Here is a 14,365-nt window from a genome sequence, read left to right as displayed (position 1 = left end):
TAAAGTTGAAATAAATAAAATAAAAAATTTAAAAATTAGATAAATAAATATGAATTAAAATAAAAGTAATGGAATCATAGGAAAAAACAATACAATAAATAGGATGAAAATAAATAAACATTTTAAAAGCACAGAGAAAGAACAAAAATAGATTATAATTAATTAAAATAGAAAAATAACACAATAAGCAAAGTAAAATAGACTAAAATCAGCCCAAATTCCGCGTGGGCTTCCGTGGAGGCGGGAGAGGGGTGCGCGTAGGAAGCGGCGGCGATGAACGGAAGGCGCGGCTGCCCCGCTGCCGACCCCGGGCTCGGGGTTTGCCCCCAATCCCCGTGTTTGTCCCCAGACCGCTCTGGGGGGGTTCAGTGCCCCTAAACCCCCGTGTTTGTCCCCAAACCGGGCTGGGGGGGGTTCGGTGCCCCCCAACCCCCGTGTTTGTCCCCAAACCAGTCTGGGGGGGTTCAGTGCCCCCAAACCCCGTGTTTGTCCCCAGACCGCTCTGGGGGGGTTCAGTGCCCCCAACCCCCGTGTTTGTCCCCAAAGCAGGCTGGGGGGGTTTGAGTGCCCCCAACCCCCGTGTTTGTCCCCAGACCGCTCTGGGGGGGTTTCGGTGCCCCCCAATCCCCGTGTTTGTCCCCAGACCGCTCTGGGGGTCCCACCCGCGCTATTCCGGGCGGTCACGTCACGGTGACGCGCGCGCGGGGGGGCAGGGGCGGCCCCGCCTTCTATGCAAATGAGGCCACGCCCCCGCCCCGCGCGTGGCCGGGGCGTGTCCCGCCGCGTGACGTCACCGGTCGGAAACTTACCAAAAGGGCGCGCTGGCGCGCGGGGGGGCGTGTCCGGGGCGGGTCCCGGCGGCGCTGATTGGCCGCGCGCGCTGACGCGCGGTGACGCGCGGGGGCTCGCGGCGCACGTTGGTCGGCGGCGCCGCGGCCACATAAACAAAGGCACATTGCGGGCGGGCACAGTCCGGCCGCCCGCGCCGCACAGCGCTGTTCGCCGCGCCCGCCCGCACCGCCCGCCCGCACCGCGGCGCGCGCCCCGCTCCGCGCTCCGCTCCCGGTGAGTGCCTGTCCGTCCGTCCGTCCCGTCCCGTCCCGTCCCGTCCCGTCCCCCAGCCCCTCCCGAACGGGGTCCCACGCGCGAGGCGCGGGGAGCGCACCCGCCCGGTCCCGTCCCATCCCGCCCGCCGGCGGGTCCCGCACTGGTCCCCGCACGGGTCGGGTCGCGCTGTCAGCCGCGGAGCCGCCGCGGTGTGCCGGGTCCGCCCCGCCGGCTGTCACCCGCGCCGGCTGTCACTCGCGCCGCCACCTCCGGGGGACCCCCCGCGCCTCACCCGCTCCCCCGGGGACGCGCCGCGTGTTCCCGGTGGGATGGAGAGGTGGAAACGGCACCGGGTGCCGCTGACAGCCCGCCTGCCCGCCGGGAGATTCCTGCCCGGTTACGGGGAAAAGAACCCAAACCGACCCCAAACCTGCTGCTCGTGGGCGCGGGGTGGCTCTGCTCCCGCACCCCGCGGGTCCGCAGCTGGGGCTCCCCCGGACCCCGGCAGCCTCCCCGGCGGGGCCGTGGGTCTGTCTCGAGTCCCGTGTCCCTGGGTTTGTCGCTGTACGAGCGAGTCCTTGTGTCCGTCCTCCCACCAGTGTGTCTGTCCCCGTCCCCATGTGCGTGACCGGCGGCTCCGTGCGTCTGTCCCGCTCGCCGGTTCCGTGTGTCTGTGCCCCGCCCCGGCTGCCCGACCGGCGGTCCGTGTGTCCATCCCCGGCCGGCGGGTCCGCGTGTCAGTGTGTCCGTCCGCGACCGGCGGTCCGTGTGTCCATCCCTGACCGCCCGTCCCTGTCTCTCAGCCGTCGGCCCGGGCAGGCTGGAGCCGCCGCCGCGCTGTGACCCCGCGGACTCCTCGCTCCCCGCCGCGCTCCGACGCTGTCCGCCCCCGGCTGCCCCGACACCGCCGCTCCCTCGGCTGAAGGTTGGTGCGCTCCGGCCCCGCGGCTCCGCGGCCCCGGCGGGGCAGGGGCAGTGAGAACCCTCCGCTCGCCCCCGCGGTGCCCGGCGCGGGGCGGTGCGGGGCGGCGCGGGCCGAGTCTACCTGACGCTGTTTCGTTTGCAGCCATGCCCTGTGTTCAGGCTCAGTATGGGTCCTCGCCTCAAGGAGCCAGCCCGGCCTCCCAGAGCTACAGCTACCACTCCTCGGGAGAATACAGCTCCGATTTCCTAACTCCGGAGTTTGTCAAGTTTAGCATGGACCTCACCAACACTGAAATCACTGCCACCACTTCTCTCCCCAGCTTCAGTACCTTTATGGACAACTACAACACAAGCTACGACGTGAAGCCCCCGTGCTTGTACCAAATGCCCCTGTCGGGACAGCAGTCCTCCATTAAGGTGGAAGACATTCAGATGCACGGCTACCAGCAGCACGGCCACCTGCCCCCCCAGTCCGAGGAGATGATGTCCCACTCGGGCTCCGTCTACTACAAGCCCTCATCGCCCCCGACTCCCTCCACGCCCGGCTTCCAGGTGCAGCACGGCCCCGTGTGGGACGATCCCGGCTCCCTGCACAACTTCCACCCCAACTACGTGGCCACCACGCACATGATCGAGCAGCGCAAAACGCCCGTGTCCCGCCTCTCCCTCTTCTCCTTCAAGCAGTCTCCCCCCGGCACGCCCGTGTCCAGCTGCCAGATGCGCTTTGACGGGCCCCTGCACGTGCCCATGACCCCCGAGCCGGCTGGGCCGCACCACGGCGTGGACGGGCAGGCCTTCGCCGTGCCCAACCCCATCCGCAAGCAGCCGTCCATGGCCTTCCCCGGGCTGCAGCTGGGCCACGCGCCGCAGCTGCTGGACAGCCAGGTGCCCTCGCCCCCCTCCCGGGGGTCCCCGTCCAACGAGGGGCTCTGCGCCGTCTGCGGGGACAACGCGGCCTGCCAGCACTACGGCGTGCGCACCTGCGAGGGCTGCAAGGGCTTCTTCAAGGTACGAGGGCACGCGGGGGCACCCGGCGCCAGGGCAGGGCGTGGGCAGGGGGCAGGCAGGGAGGGCAGGGTGCGGGACAGCGGGCAGGCAGGGAGGGCAGGGCGTGGGCAGGGGGCAGGCAGGGAGGGCAGGGTGCAGGACAGCGGGCAGGCAGGGACCCGGACAGCGGGCAGGCAGGGACCAGATAGCGGACAGGCAGGATGCAGGCAGGGCACGGGCAGGGTGCAGAACGGTGGGCAGGCAGTGGGCAGGCAGGACACAGGCAGGGTGCAGAACAGTGGGCAGGCAGGACACAGGCAGGGTGCAGAACAGTGGGCAGGCAGGACACAGGCAGGGTGCAGGCAGGGCGTCGGGCAGCGGGGGACCCGGCGGGGCGAGGAGCCCGCAGATGGAAATCGGTTAGGACAGAGAACTGCGTCTGAGCTAACCATGTGGAACAGAATTCCCTGTGGTAAAATTAAGTGATCTCTTTATTTCACCATCCTGATTGAATAATCTTATCATTTTAAATAGAGAAGGTCTCCAAGGAATGTAAATAATATGAATGCCCACGGATTTGTATTTACCGAGCGTCTCCTTCCCTCCTCTTGGCATATAAAACACGGCCAGGAGCTGCGAGGTTACCTCGGATGTTAACGCTGTCAATTTGCTCCTGTTAAACGCCCAGGAGAAAAAAAAAAGAAAGGAAAAGAAAGGGGTGGGGGGAAGAGAGAAAAGGGAAAAGGAAATGAAGGGGGGAAAAGGAAATGGAGGGGGGAAAAAGGGAAAAGAAATTAAGGGGGAAAGGGAAATAAAGGGAAATAAAGGAAAAAAAGGGAAAAGAAAATAAACTTTGCAAGGTGATAAGAAAAAAAGGGAAGAATAAAGGGGAAAGGAAATAAAGGAAAAATGGAAAAGGAAATTTTAAAAAGGAAAAAGAAAGGGAAAAAAGGGGAAGGGAAATAAAGATAGAAAAGGAGGAAGAAAATAAAGATAAAAGGAGAAAAAAAGGAAAAGGAAATAAAAGGGAAAAGAAAATAAAGGGTAAAATGGAAAAGAAAATAAAAAGGAAAAGGGAAAAGAATATAAAAGGGGAAAAATAAAACCGGGAAAACAAAATAAGGGGGAAAAGGGGAGAAAATAAAGGCAAAAAAACTGAAAAGAAAATACAGGGGGAAAGGGGAAAAGGAAATCGAGGGGAAAACAAGGGATAAGAAAATAAAGGCGGGAGCGGCGGTGGCTGCGGTGCGGGAGCGGGGTCGGGGCCCGCAGCCCCATCCGGCCGCTCAGCCCGCCCGTCCCGCCCCGTCCCGCAGCGCACGGTGCAGAAGAACGCCAAGTACGTGTGTCTGGCCAACAAGAACTGCCCGGTGGACAAGCGCCGGCGCAACCGCTGCCAGTACTGCCGCTTCCAGAAGTGCCTGGCCGTCGGCATGGTCAAGGAGGGTGAGTGTCCGTCCGTCCGTCCGCCCGCCCCGAGCGCTCCCCGCGGGCCGCGCTGACCCCGCTCTCTCTTGCAGTGGTGCGCACAGACAGCCTAAAAGGCCGGCGGGGCCGCTTGCCGTCCAAACCGAAGAGCCCCCAGGAGCCCTCTCCCCCCTCTCCCCCGGTGAGTCTGATCAGTGCGCTGGTGAGAGCCCATGTCGACTCCAACCCGGCTATGACCAGCCTGGACTATTCCCGGGTAAGCGGCACCGAGCTCGCGGAGGGACCCCGCCGCCGCCGCCCGGGGAGGGGGGGCCGGCGGCCCCGCGGCCGCTGCGGGGGGAGAGCCGGGGCTCGGAGCTCTGCCCGCCCCGCCGGGGCCGCCGACACCGCACCCGCACCGGCACCGCAGCGCTGCCGGGCGGCCGGGGCTCGGCTCAGCCCCGCCGGCACCGAGGGCTCGACTCAGCCCCGCCGGTCCCGGGGCTCGGCTCAGCCCCGAGGGCTCGGCTCAGCCCCGCCGGCACCGAGGGCTCGGCTCAGCCCGCCGGCACCGAGGGCTCGGCTCAGCCCCGAGGGCTCGGCTCAGCCCCGCCGGTCCCGGCGCCGCCCCGGGATCGGGCCCCCCGCGCACGGAGAGCGGCGGCCTCGGAGCGCCGTTCCTAATCGAATTAATTGTCCCGGAACATCTAATTTCCTCACCGGTCAGAGAGAGGTTTAATTGTTATCCCAGCCCGCTCCCTGGCCGGGGATGGGGTGAGCAATTTCACGGGTTATAGACTTTAGAGAACCTCATTAAGGGCTTTTTAAAATGAATTTCCAGTTCCAGGCTAACCCCGACTACCAGCTGAGCGGTGACGACACCCAGCACATCCAGCAGTTCTATGATCTCCTGACCGGCTCCATGGAGATCATCCGAGGGTGGGCAGAAAAAATCCCCGGCTTCACCGACCTCCCCAAAACGGACCAGGACCTGCTCTTCGAGTCTGCCTTCCTGGAGCTGTTCGTGCTGCGGTTGGCGTACAGGTGAGGGGCGGCCAGGGAGCCAGACCCTTTCAAGGTCCACTGCTCTGCATTTTATTAACTCCTCGGTAATTAGGTGCCTCTTAAATCCTTCATTTATTGCTCCTCAAGTAATTAGTTGTTTAGCTTCTCTCTCCTCATCTTCTCCTTTCTTATTTTTTTAAAATTTCTTTCCTCTTCTTTTCTTTTTTCTCTTTCACTCTCTTTATTTTATCCTTCTCTCCCTTCCTTCTCTCCCTTCCTTCCTTTTGCTCATTCTCTCTTTTTTTTTTTTTTAAATCCTTTGCCTTTTTTTCTCTCATCCTCTTCCTTCTTTTTTTTTTCTTTCTATCTAATTTTCCTCCCTCTCTCATTCATCCATCAGTTCATTTTGGGGTTGTCCCCTTCCTTCCAGGTCCAACCCCGTGGAGGGGAAGCTAATCTTCTGCAACGGGGTGGTCCTGCACCGGTTGCAGTGCGTCCGCGGCTTTGGGGAGTGGATCGATTCCATTGTGGAATTTTCCTCCAACTTGCAAAACATGAACATCGACATCTCTGCCTTCTCCTGCATTGCTGCCCTGGCCATGGTGACAGGTCAGTGTCCCCTCTTCCTCCCAGCTCCTGTTCCCTCGCCCGCCTTCCTCCGTGTCAGACCCGTAACGTCCCGCACCCTTCTCTTTGCAGAGAGGCACGGGCTGAAGGAACCCAAGAGGGTGGAAGAGCTTCAGAACAAGATTGTAAATTGTCTCAAAGACCATGTGACTTTCAATAACGGGGGCCTGAATCGCCCCAACTATTTGTCCAAACTCTTGGGGAAGCTCCCCGAACTCCGCACGCTTTGCACGCAGGGGCTGCAGCGCATTTTCTACCTGAAACTGGAAGATTTGGTGCCACCGCCAGCAATAATCGACAAACTTTTCCTGGACACTTTACCTTTTTAAGACTCTTCCCCCGTGCGCTTCCGCTGACCCGAGGAGAAGCTCCACCTGCCTGAAGGGGAGCTGGTCTGGGCCCAGAGCAGCACCCCTGGGTGCCAGCTCCCACCCCAGCCAGTGTTGCAAACTCCTGCAGGCAGAACGCGATGGGCATTTTGGCTCTGGGGCATCATGGATGCAGCTCATGGACTACACAAATACCATGGTATAAACTTTTTATTATCGGCTTCTAAATGAGTTTATTATTAAGGACTTCTGAGTGGAAAGGTGACCCGACCTGGCGACGCCGGGCGCGCAGCTCAGACCCACGCGGTGACAAACCGAGTGCTGAGGGACCCACGAGTGTCACCCTCCTAAAGACTAAAGTTTTCTGCTGTAAGAGAAAGCTGTAATATACCCAAAGCCCAAACGTTGCGTGGGTGGCGTGGCATTGGAGAAGGCTTGTAAATTTGTCAGATGCGGTTTGGCTTTTTAAAAAAATTGTTCCGTGCCTATTTATGAAGAAATACGGAAAATAATTCTAGAGAAAAAAAAAATAAAAATGAAAGCTAAACGTGTTTGGGGGGAAAAAAAAAATAATTAAAAAAAAAAAAGGAGAATAAAGACAAGAAAACCCAACAATCTGTCCGTACCAGGGAAGCATGATGATTCCAGGGTGACAATGTTATAGGCACTTGCTATTTCAGTAATGTCTATATTCTATAAATAGTATTTCAGACACTATGTAGTCTGGTAGCTTTTATAAAGACTGGTAGTTATCTAAGCTTCAAACATTTTCTCAATTGTAAAATAGGTGGGAACAAGTGTCACCCCCCCCCGAGATCCCCCCCAAAGGGACACATAGTGTTTGTAAACACCGCCCGACACCCCTTGTTTGTAAGTGTTGTATGTACTGTTGATGTTGATTAAAGAAGAAGTTTATATCTTGATTATTTTGTTGTCTAAAGCTAAACAGATCTTGCATGCAGCAGCTTTTGACTGTTTCCAGAGTGCTTATACTATACATAACTCCCTGGAAATTACTGAGCACTTTGAATTTTTGGTTTGTTTTGTTCCGGGTTTTTTTTTTTATTATGTCTAAAAATTGTCGGTTAATATATTATTTTATGTTCGACTAATATTTTTAATATTGCCATATTCTGTGGTATTTTTCTTTGTATACCCCGGTTCGGCACACGGGAAAGTCGCTGCCTTTTTTTAATATGGTGTGAGACAGTTAGAAACGCGGATTATAATTATTATTATTATTATTATTATTATTTTTTCTCCCGAGAACTCTTTCTTTGAGAAAGACAATTTTAATGTTTACAACAATAAAACATGTAAACGAATCGAATTTCGTCTCCTTTCTGCCGAAGTGCGAAGCTGCCCCGCAGCCCCCGCCGCACCCGGGGGACAAAAGCCTCTGCCCGTGCGGCGATCCCGGAGCGCCGATGGACGGGGCCGTTCCCGTTCGGTGCCGCCGGCGCCGCGGGAGGAAGAGGAGGAAAACCCGCGGCTCGGAGGTTGGTCCTTTCCCGGGTTTTTCCGCGGTCGGTCCCCGCCGCATCCAGACCCCGCATCAGGACCCCGCATCCTGCGACATCCATCCCTCTCTCCCTCCTCCCGCGCCGGCGTTTGCTCAGGCACATCCCTTCATCGGGAGGGCTAATTCCTCAGGAAAACACCTTTAATTAAGGCCCCCGCGGCTGCGGAGGGGCTCGGGGGAGCGGGACGGGCCGCGCGGAGCAAAGCGGGGTGCGGGTACCGGGGAATTCTCTGATCCCCGGAGCCTCGGGGGTCCCGCGGACTGCGGGGCAGGGCGGGGGGGCTTCTCCGCACCGGCGGCACCGACACCGCGCCCAGAGCCCCGCGGGGTCCCGGCTCCGGGCGGGGGACCGGGATGTGCTCGCGGGGCTCCCACGCGTGGAGAGGGAGCGGGAACAGAAACTGCGGGGGTTCGTCGGGGAATGGCCAGAACTTCAGTCTCCGGCCTCGGTAACGCCCGGGGGAGAGTGAGGGGACTCCGCTGCCGCAGCCGGGTTCGATCCGCTCTCTGCCACGGGTCCCGCGGTGCCCGACCCAAAATCCCCCACGGACACGGAGTTAAGGGCGGGGAGGGCCCCGGTGCCGCACCCCCGTCCCCGGGGGGCTGCGATCCGCCGCCCCGCACCCCCCGCACCCCGGCCCGCACGCCCCCGGAGCGGACAGCCCCCAACAGCCGCTCTGCCTGGGGAAGGGGCTTTGCGGCTCGACCAGGCGAAAAATTCCTAAAATAAGGCAGTTGTAAGAAGAATTAAGAGTCGGTCCCATCGCAGGCGGGTGCGGGGGGCAGCGAGCGGGGCTGGGGTAGAGTTAGATGCTGCCTAATTCATGCTGAGCGGGGTTTTGAGCTTGGGACTGCCAAGGACACGGGGCTGGAGTCGTTGTGACTTTAACCTGGATAATATATATGGAATATAGATATTCCCTAAATACGTGTGAGTAGATACAGAGGTGTAAATGTCTATGCTTTTAGAAGGGTTTTTAAATGAAAAAAAGCACACCTGTTTATAGAAAGGATTTAACAACTCTACCCACCTTTAAATATGCTCACACCTGCTCCCAATTCTCCCCAAAAATCAAGCTGCTTCCACCACTTGCCTCAGCGTCTTCTGCAGTAACTTTTCTAACAGGTTTAACCCTCTGCACCTGGGGAGAGGAGGATTTATCCTTCCCAGGCAGCCATTTCGCACCTGCCTCGGCTTTTACCCTCAGCCGTGCCCTCTTCCCTCGTGTTCCCCCCACTCCTCAGCCCCCCGGGTGGGCTCCTGCCCTGTCCGTGGCTCGGAGGGTGGCCGGGCAGAGGAGCCCTGCGTGGATCAGCGGCTGGAGGGACCCTGCCTGCCTGGGCTCGGGCATCCAGGTGGGCTCGGGCAGGGAACACGGGAGGGAACGCTTCCAGGGGCTCGGGGGGCTTGGTTAAAGGGCAGGCTGAAGAGGGAAGGGCTGCTGGAGGCTCTGTGCTCCCTGGGTCTGCTGCTTTCCCTGTTCTGCAGGCTCAGGGAAGGACAGCAAGGAAGCAGGGAAGAAGCACTGAGCACTGTATAGAGACATTCAGAAAAATGTTTGGAGTTGGGAGCTCGAAGCAGAATGTGGAGGTGAAGGAATAATTTTTAACTGGTGGTATCAATGGGAGGATTTATTAAAAGATTTCACTTCTCCAGGCTTGCAATATTCCAGATCAATAGCTATCTTAATTATTTTAGCTCTGTGCTGCTACTGGAATTTGTTACTGCTGGGCTGGTGTGAGGAGCAGCCAGACCCGTCCTGGTTTGTTCCCTGGGGAGCTTGGGTTCTGTGGTTTGTTATCAACCCACCGGGCTGATTTGAACCCAACTTTTTTTGCTTGTACAATTGCACTGTTTCCTGCAGACCTGCTCCTCTGATCACTGATGTGTAAGAAAGGAGCCTGCTTGCTCTGTCTGAGCCACACTTGTGTTCCCAGTGAAGCCTCAGCCAGGGAGGGTCTCACTGCTGAGGCAGAGCAGGGTACCTTTCTCCTCCTGCTGTTGATGGATGAGGAGGTTACACCAAGGCACAATTTTCCCGAACACGCCAAGATTTCCAAACTTGACAGGTGAACTGGGGCGGATCCAGGTCGGGTGTTTGCTCGCACAGTCTGTCGTGTTCCACTTGTGACATTTAATTTCAGCTCTGTTTGTCCGAGGGCCTGGACGGTGCCACGTTGTCCTGGGCGTGTTGTGCTCCCAGTCCCATAAAACTGGGCTGATATAATTCCCATATAATTCTCCATCAGTGACTCGGGGACAGGGAAGTGTCACACCGTGTTCCGAGCCCTCCTTTCCTGGAGATGAATTGCTGCAGGCACGAGACCTGTGCAGGAGCTTTATTAGTTTGGGGTTGCAATCGGCAACACTTGCTTTTAGTCCTTTCCCTAATTATCCTCGTTGCACGTGTCAGGAACACCGGGACCAGCCAGGGGGAATTTAGGTCTGGGGTGTAGTCAGAGCTGGCAAATTCACGTTTTATGTGATTTTTGCCCTCCTGACTTTCCTTCAGTGGGAGAAATCCCCGGACTGGCTGCATGCAAAAGGCACTTCAGATGCACCTGTAGCTGATTTTTTTTTTATGTATAAGTAAACCCAGCGCTGCATAATCTGCACTTGCTGAAACGTTAGCCCTAAGTAACCTTTGCAGCTGGGGACGGTGCAGAGGGAGATGTTGGTATTCATGAATGTTTTGACATATTTGACATTTTCTATATGGTGTGTTTTCTCTGTTTTCCTGTTTTCCTCCTGTCTTTGCTCCCCTGTTTTAGCAGTAAATAGTTGCCTTCGCCGGTGTCGTGGTTTGGAGGCACGAGGGTGGATCTGTAGAGCTCAAGCTTTGTGCATTTTTTTTTTTTTTAAATTTCATTTTATTTCAAAGTACATGCCTGGCTAAATAATGGGATTATTGCATTTTAATGGGATTAGTGCATTTCCATGGAGTGCAAGGATGACCGGGAGAGCTCGTTTTGACAGAACAGGTGATTTGTGTTCCGGTTCCAAAGCAGCACACCTGGAATACAAATCTGCTAGATCTGAAGGTGAGGGATGTGTGCACGACTGGAGCTTCCTGGAGACGCAGTAGGAACGTATCTGGTTCATTCCAGTGCTGGCAAGGCAGCTCTGCTTGATCCAGGGAGGAGGTTTGGGGGTGCTCGAATTCCCAGCACGGTGTTTGCTGCACGACAGGGAAGGTGCCCGGCTGGGTGACTGAGGAGAAACCTGGTTTTGGACAAGTGTAAACAGCACATCTCATCAAACAGGCCTCGTGTCTGGTCAGAGAGTTTCTGATCGTTATCCAAATCTATATAATCTCCTGTAAGAAACCAAACCTCATGTGGGAATTTGGGACCTTCTTCAGGGTGACAGAATTTCCTCAAGTGCGATTCGGGTGTTCTGTGTTTGTTCATCTCTTCCTCCTCAGCTCCCTCATTTATGATTGAGCTGCTTTCGTGAGGTGGAAGAGTTTAATTCAGAGGAATGTTTCTGTTTAGGAGATGTGATGTTTGAACAAGTTTTGTGCGTGGACACTCAGCTTTCGTGTAACCCCCTTGGCAGAGCTGGAGCCCAGTCCCCCTGACCCCGGCAGTGGTGGGATTTTGGCAGGTGCCAATTGTTGCTGTGTGTGCTGGGTTGATGCTCTGGATTGCAGTACTTCGGCTTTGGTGGTTGAGTTAATGGCTTTAATAGGATGCATCTGCTCTACAACACCGGCAAAAGCAGCTTCTAGTGCTTGCTGGGTGTCTTATTGAAGGCACAGGGGCCTGTACGTGTTAAAAAACCAGTAAATAACATCACTTAGATCATTTTTCTTGACTAATTTGGTTTTCTAGAGAGACAGAGAGACATCAACCCAAAATTTCAATTATTCTGTCATTTTAATGTTCCAAGTGAATTGCACAGTGAACTGCAACAGCCCAGTCAGAACTGCAGACAATGGAACGTGGTGCAGGCACAGAACAAACAGCCGAAAGTCTTCTCTGTGTGCTCCCAGCCCCCAACAAAACCTGTGGAAATGGTTGGGGTTTGCAGTGCCGGGGCAGTGCCTGCGTTTGGGCCCCGAGGGAGCTGCTCTGGTGCTGAGCTGGAGGTTGCTGTGCTGGTGGTTGCTGTGCCGGTCCTGGCGCGGTGCCGGTGACGCTCGGTGGGTTCGGCGGGGACAGGGCAGGGCCCACGGCGCTGGCTCTGCTCTCCAGAGCAGTTCAGGTACCCACCTCAAACCCAGGCACCCTCCAGCTGCTTCATGAAGAGATAAAGTGAAGCGACAAGCTCTGGAGCTAAACTTAAAAGGCCAAGGATGGGGGGGTCGGCTGCGGGAGGAGCGAGCGGCCGCCGCCAGCCCCTCTGGAAATGTTCTGTCTCTGGGGAGGGAGCGGCACCGGGAGCCAGGGATGGGCTCGGGTCACGGCGTGGGGGGCAGAGCCACTGCTGGAACAGGGTGGGTTTGCTGTTCAGACCAAAAGCACGGCCTTAATTTCCACTGGGTTGTGCTGGGTCTGTCTTGGCAGGCAGAGAGCAGCTCGGCAGTGATGGAGGCAGCGTGGCCGAGGTGGTGGGCAGGGATGCTGCATCCCACAGCTCCCTGGCACAGGGGAGGAGGGCCAGAGCCCCTCATGTGCCAGGTGTGACTCTGTGCTGTACAGAGGCAGGGGCCACACCCCTCTGAGCACATGCAGTGGCTTTTCTGCAGGTGTTTGGTACCTGCCAGTGCAGACATCACTGCTCTGGCACCAGCACGGCCAATCCTGCAGGATCGCTGCTAAAGCTCCTTCTCTGACACTTGTCCCTGCTTTGCACAGGTTGACTTTTTTTTTTGTCCCAAATATTTCTTCTGTTATTATCTCCACTCACTCCCTGCCAGTCTGCAGAGCAGCTGTGGCTGCCCCATCCCTGGAAGTGTCCAAGGCCAGGCTGGGTGGGGCTTGGAGCAACCTGGGACAGCAGAATGAGATGGGCTTTAACCTTCCAACCCAAACTGTTCTGGGATTGTGTGATCCTGCGGTTCTGGAAGTCCTTTCTGTAGCAGCTGTGCCATCGTTACATTGTTCAGAGTTTCCTTTCACAGCCATTTCAGTGGTCTGGGACCCTTAGTTTTGGCAGCTTTGCTCTCCTGTTGTACAAAATGGCAAACACGAGTGTAAGAGCAGGACTCTGCTGAGCCCACAGAACCAGGACTGGCTGCTCCTGCAAACGGGGGGTTTGGGGGGTTTGTCTCTGCAGTTCCTTAGAGGAGGTTCAGGACTCTCTGTTTCAGAACACATTTCCCCACAGCTGCCATTAAGCATTTTGAGAGGTGAAGTGATTAGATGCTATCACATGTTCTTTCTGGTTTTACTGTAAAACTGGGTGTTTCCCTGGATGTGCCCAAGGAAAAGGGACATGATTCTTGAGTGATGTGATTGCAGTATCTGGCCATGAATTTTTCAACCTTACACGTGTGAGTACATGGTATCAATAAACTGCTGCAACTCAGGACTAGTCAGCACAACATCATACCATTTTATAAAATGTAAATGACTGAGGGTCCCAAAGAATAGAACCCCAAATCATGTATTTATGATATTTATATAATGAATAATCTATTTTTTTTTTATGGAGAGCACAAGGAAGGACAATAAAACACAGTTGTGTGTTTTGTGAGCCTGTTACAAATTAATTTCAAGTCACATATTGATGTCTTTTTTTCCTGAAAACCTCTGTAAAAATGACTCTGTGGTAATTCCTGAAGATGGAGTTTATAGAACTGAAAGAACTGTTATGTTTTTATTTCGTGGCATTTCCTGACACAAACAAATACATTCCATGTGTTCACAACACTTCCATCATCTGTAAGTGAGCAGCAGGGCCACAGGGAGAAATGCACATTCCCTAAAATGCTTTAGAGTTGTGTTTTTAGCAGATTTGCAAAGCAAATGTGAGTTAACGACATGAAGTTATCAGGAAAAAGTAACTGATATTGGAGAGGTTGTGCTAAAATGAATTCCAAACATCTGCTCTCTGCCTTTGGGGGCATCTCAGGGCAGAAAGTCACAGGTTCAGTAAACCAGGGGCTGGAGAGAAACTGTTAGTATTGTAATCCCAGCAATACCTGTGCCATGGAAACCTGGAGCAGGTTTGTTTCCTGCACTGATCAGAGGATGTTCCCAGGTGTCTGTGCTGGAGTGCACTTCCAATTTCCGGGAAGAAATCCTGCTGTTTTTACTTGTGCAGCCCCAAATCCTTCACAACGTAACCCAATCTTTAATTAGGATTAACACCACAGTGATCTTTATCTAGGAAAACAGGGAAGCACAATAGGAGGGGTTGGTTCTCTCGGTGCAGAAGAAGCTGTGCTGTGGAATCCCCTGGTTTAGACTGAATTTCAGCTCAGAGCATGGAAATGCAGATGGGAACACACTGGAACCTCTGATGCAGTGTCTAACAAAGTCCTGTTTGAAAGAGAAATCAAGAAGGGGCTGACTGGGAGCATTTTTCCAGCCTTTAAGGTCTTTTCCAACCTTAGTGTCTCTGAAAGCA

The 14,365-nt window shown here is 55.5% G+C and overlaps 1 protein-coding gene across 3 annotated transcripts; it reads left to right on the top strand.

Annotated features, from left to right (window-relative positions):
- Window positions 1-1,040: 1,040 nt before the first annotated feature.
- NR4A2 (nuclear receptor subfamily 4 group A member 2) lies at window positions 1,041-7,656 on the top strand. Of its 3 annotated transcripts, XM_032693882.1 has the most exons (8): window positions 1,041-1,065; window positions 1,851-1,972; window positions 2,114-2,979; window positions 4,275-4,404; window positions 4,479-4,642; window positions 5,207-5,409; window positions 5,771-5,979; window positions 6,070-7,656. In XM_032693882.1, exons 3-8 carry the CDS (start codon window positions 2,116-2,118, stop codon window positions 6,324-6,326), a joined length of 1,827 nt encoding a protein of 608 aa, XP_032549773.1. In that variant the 5' UTR covers window positions 1,041-1,065; window positions 1,851-1,972; window positions 2,114-2,115; the 3' UTR covers window positions 6,327-7,656. The 3 variants fall into 3 exon arrangements, with proteins under 3 accessions (XP_032549773.1, XP_032549775.1, XP_032549774.1); XM_032693884.1 differs by lacking the exon at window positions 1,041-1,065 and having other exon boundaries at window positions 1,827-1,972; window positions 4,479-4,567; XM_032693883.1 differs by lacking the exon at window positions 1,041-1,065 and having other exon boundaries at window positions 1,827-1,972; window positions 5,801-5,979.
- The last annotated feature ends 6,709 nt before the right edge of the window (window positions 7,657-14,365 follow it).

The sequence above is a fragment of the Chiroxiphia lanceolata genome, chromosome 7, assembly GCF_009829145.1.
Source record: "Chiroxiphia lanceolata isolate bChiLan1 chromosome 7, bChiLan1.pri, whole genome shotgun sequence".
Taxonomy (NCBI): domain Eukaryota; kingdom Metazoa; phylum Chordata; class Aves; order Passeriformes; family Pipridae; genus Chiroxiphia; species Chiroxiphia lanceolata.
The sequence above is the reverse complement of the archived record's forward strand: the minus strand, read 5'-3'. Positions and strand labels throughout refer to the sequence as shown.

Coding starts and splice junctions, on each gene's coding strand:
- NR4A2 (XM_032693882.1), top strand. CDS start 2,116: ATGCCCTGTGTTCAGGCTCAGTATGGGTCCTCGCCTCAAGGAGCCAGC. Junction 4,643..5,206: donor CCAGCCTGGACTATTCCCGG/GTAAGCGGCACC, acceptor ATGAATTTCCAG/TTCCAGGCTAACCCCGACTA. Junction 5,410..5,770: donor GTGCTGCGGTTGGCGTACAG/GTGAGGGGCGGC, acceptor TTCATCCATCAG/TTCATTTTGGGGTTGTCCCC.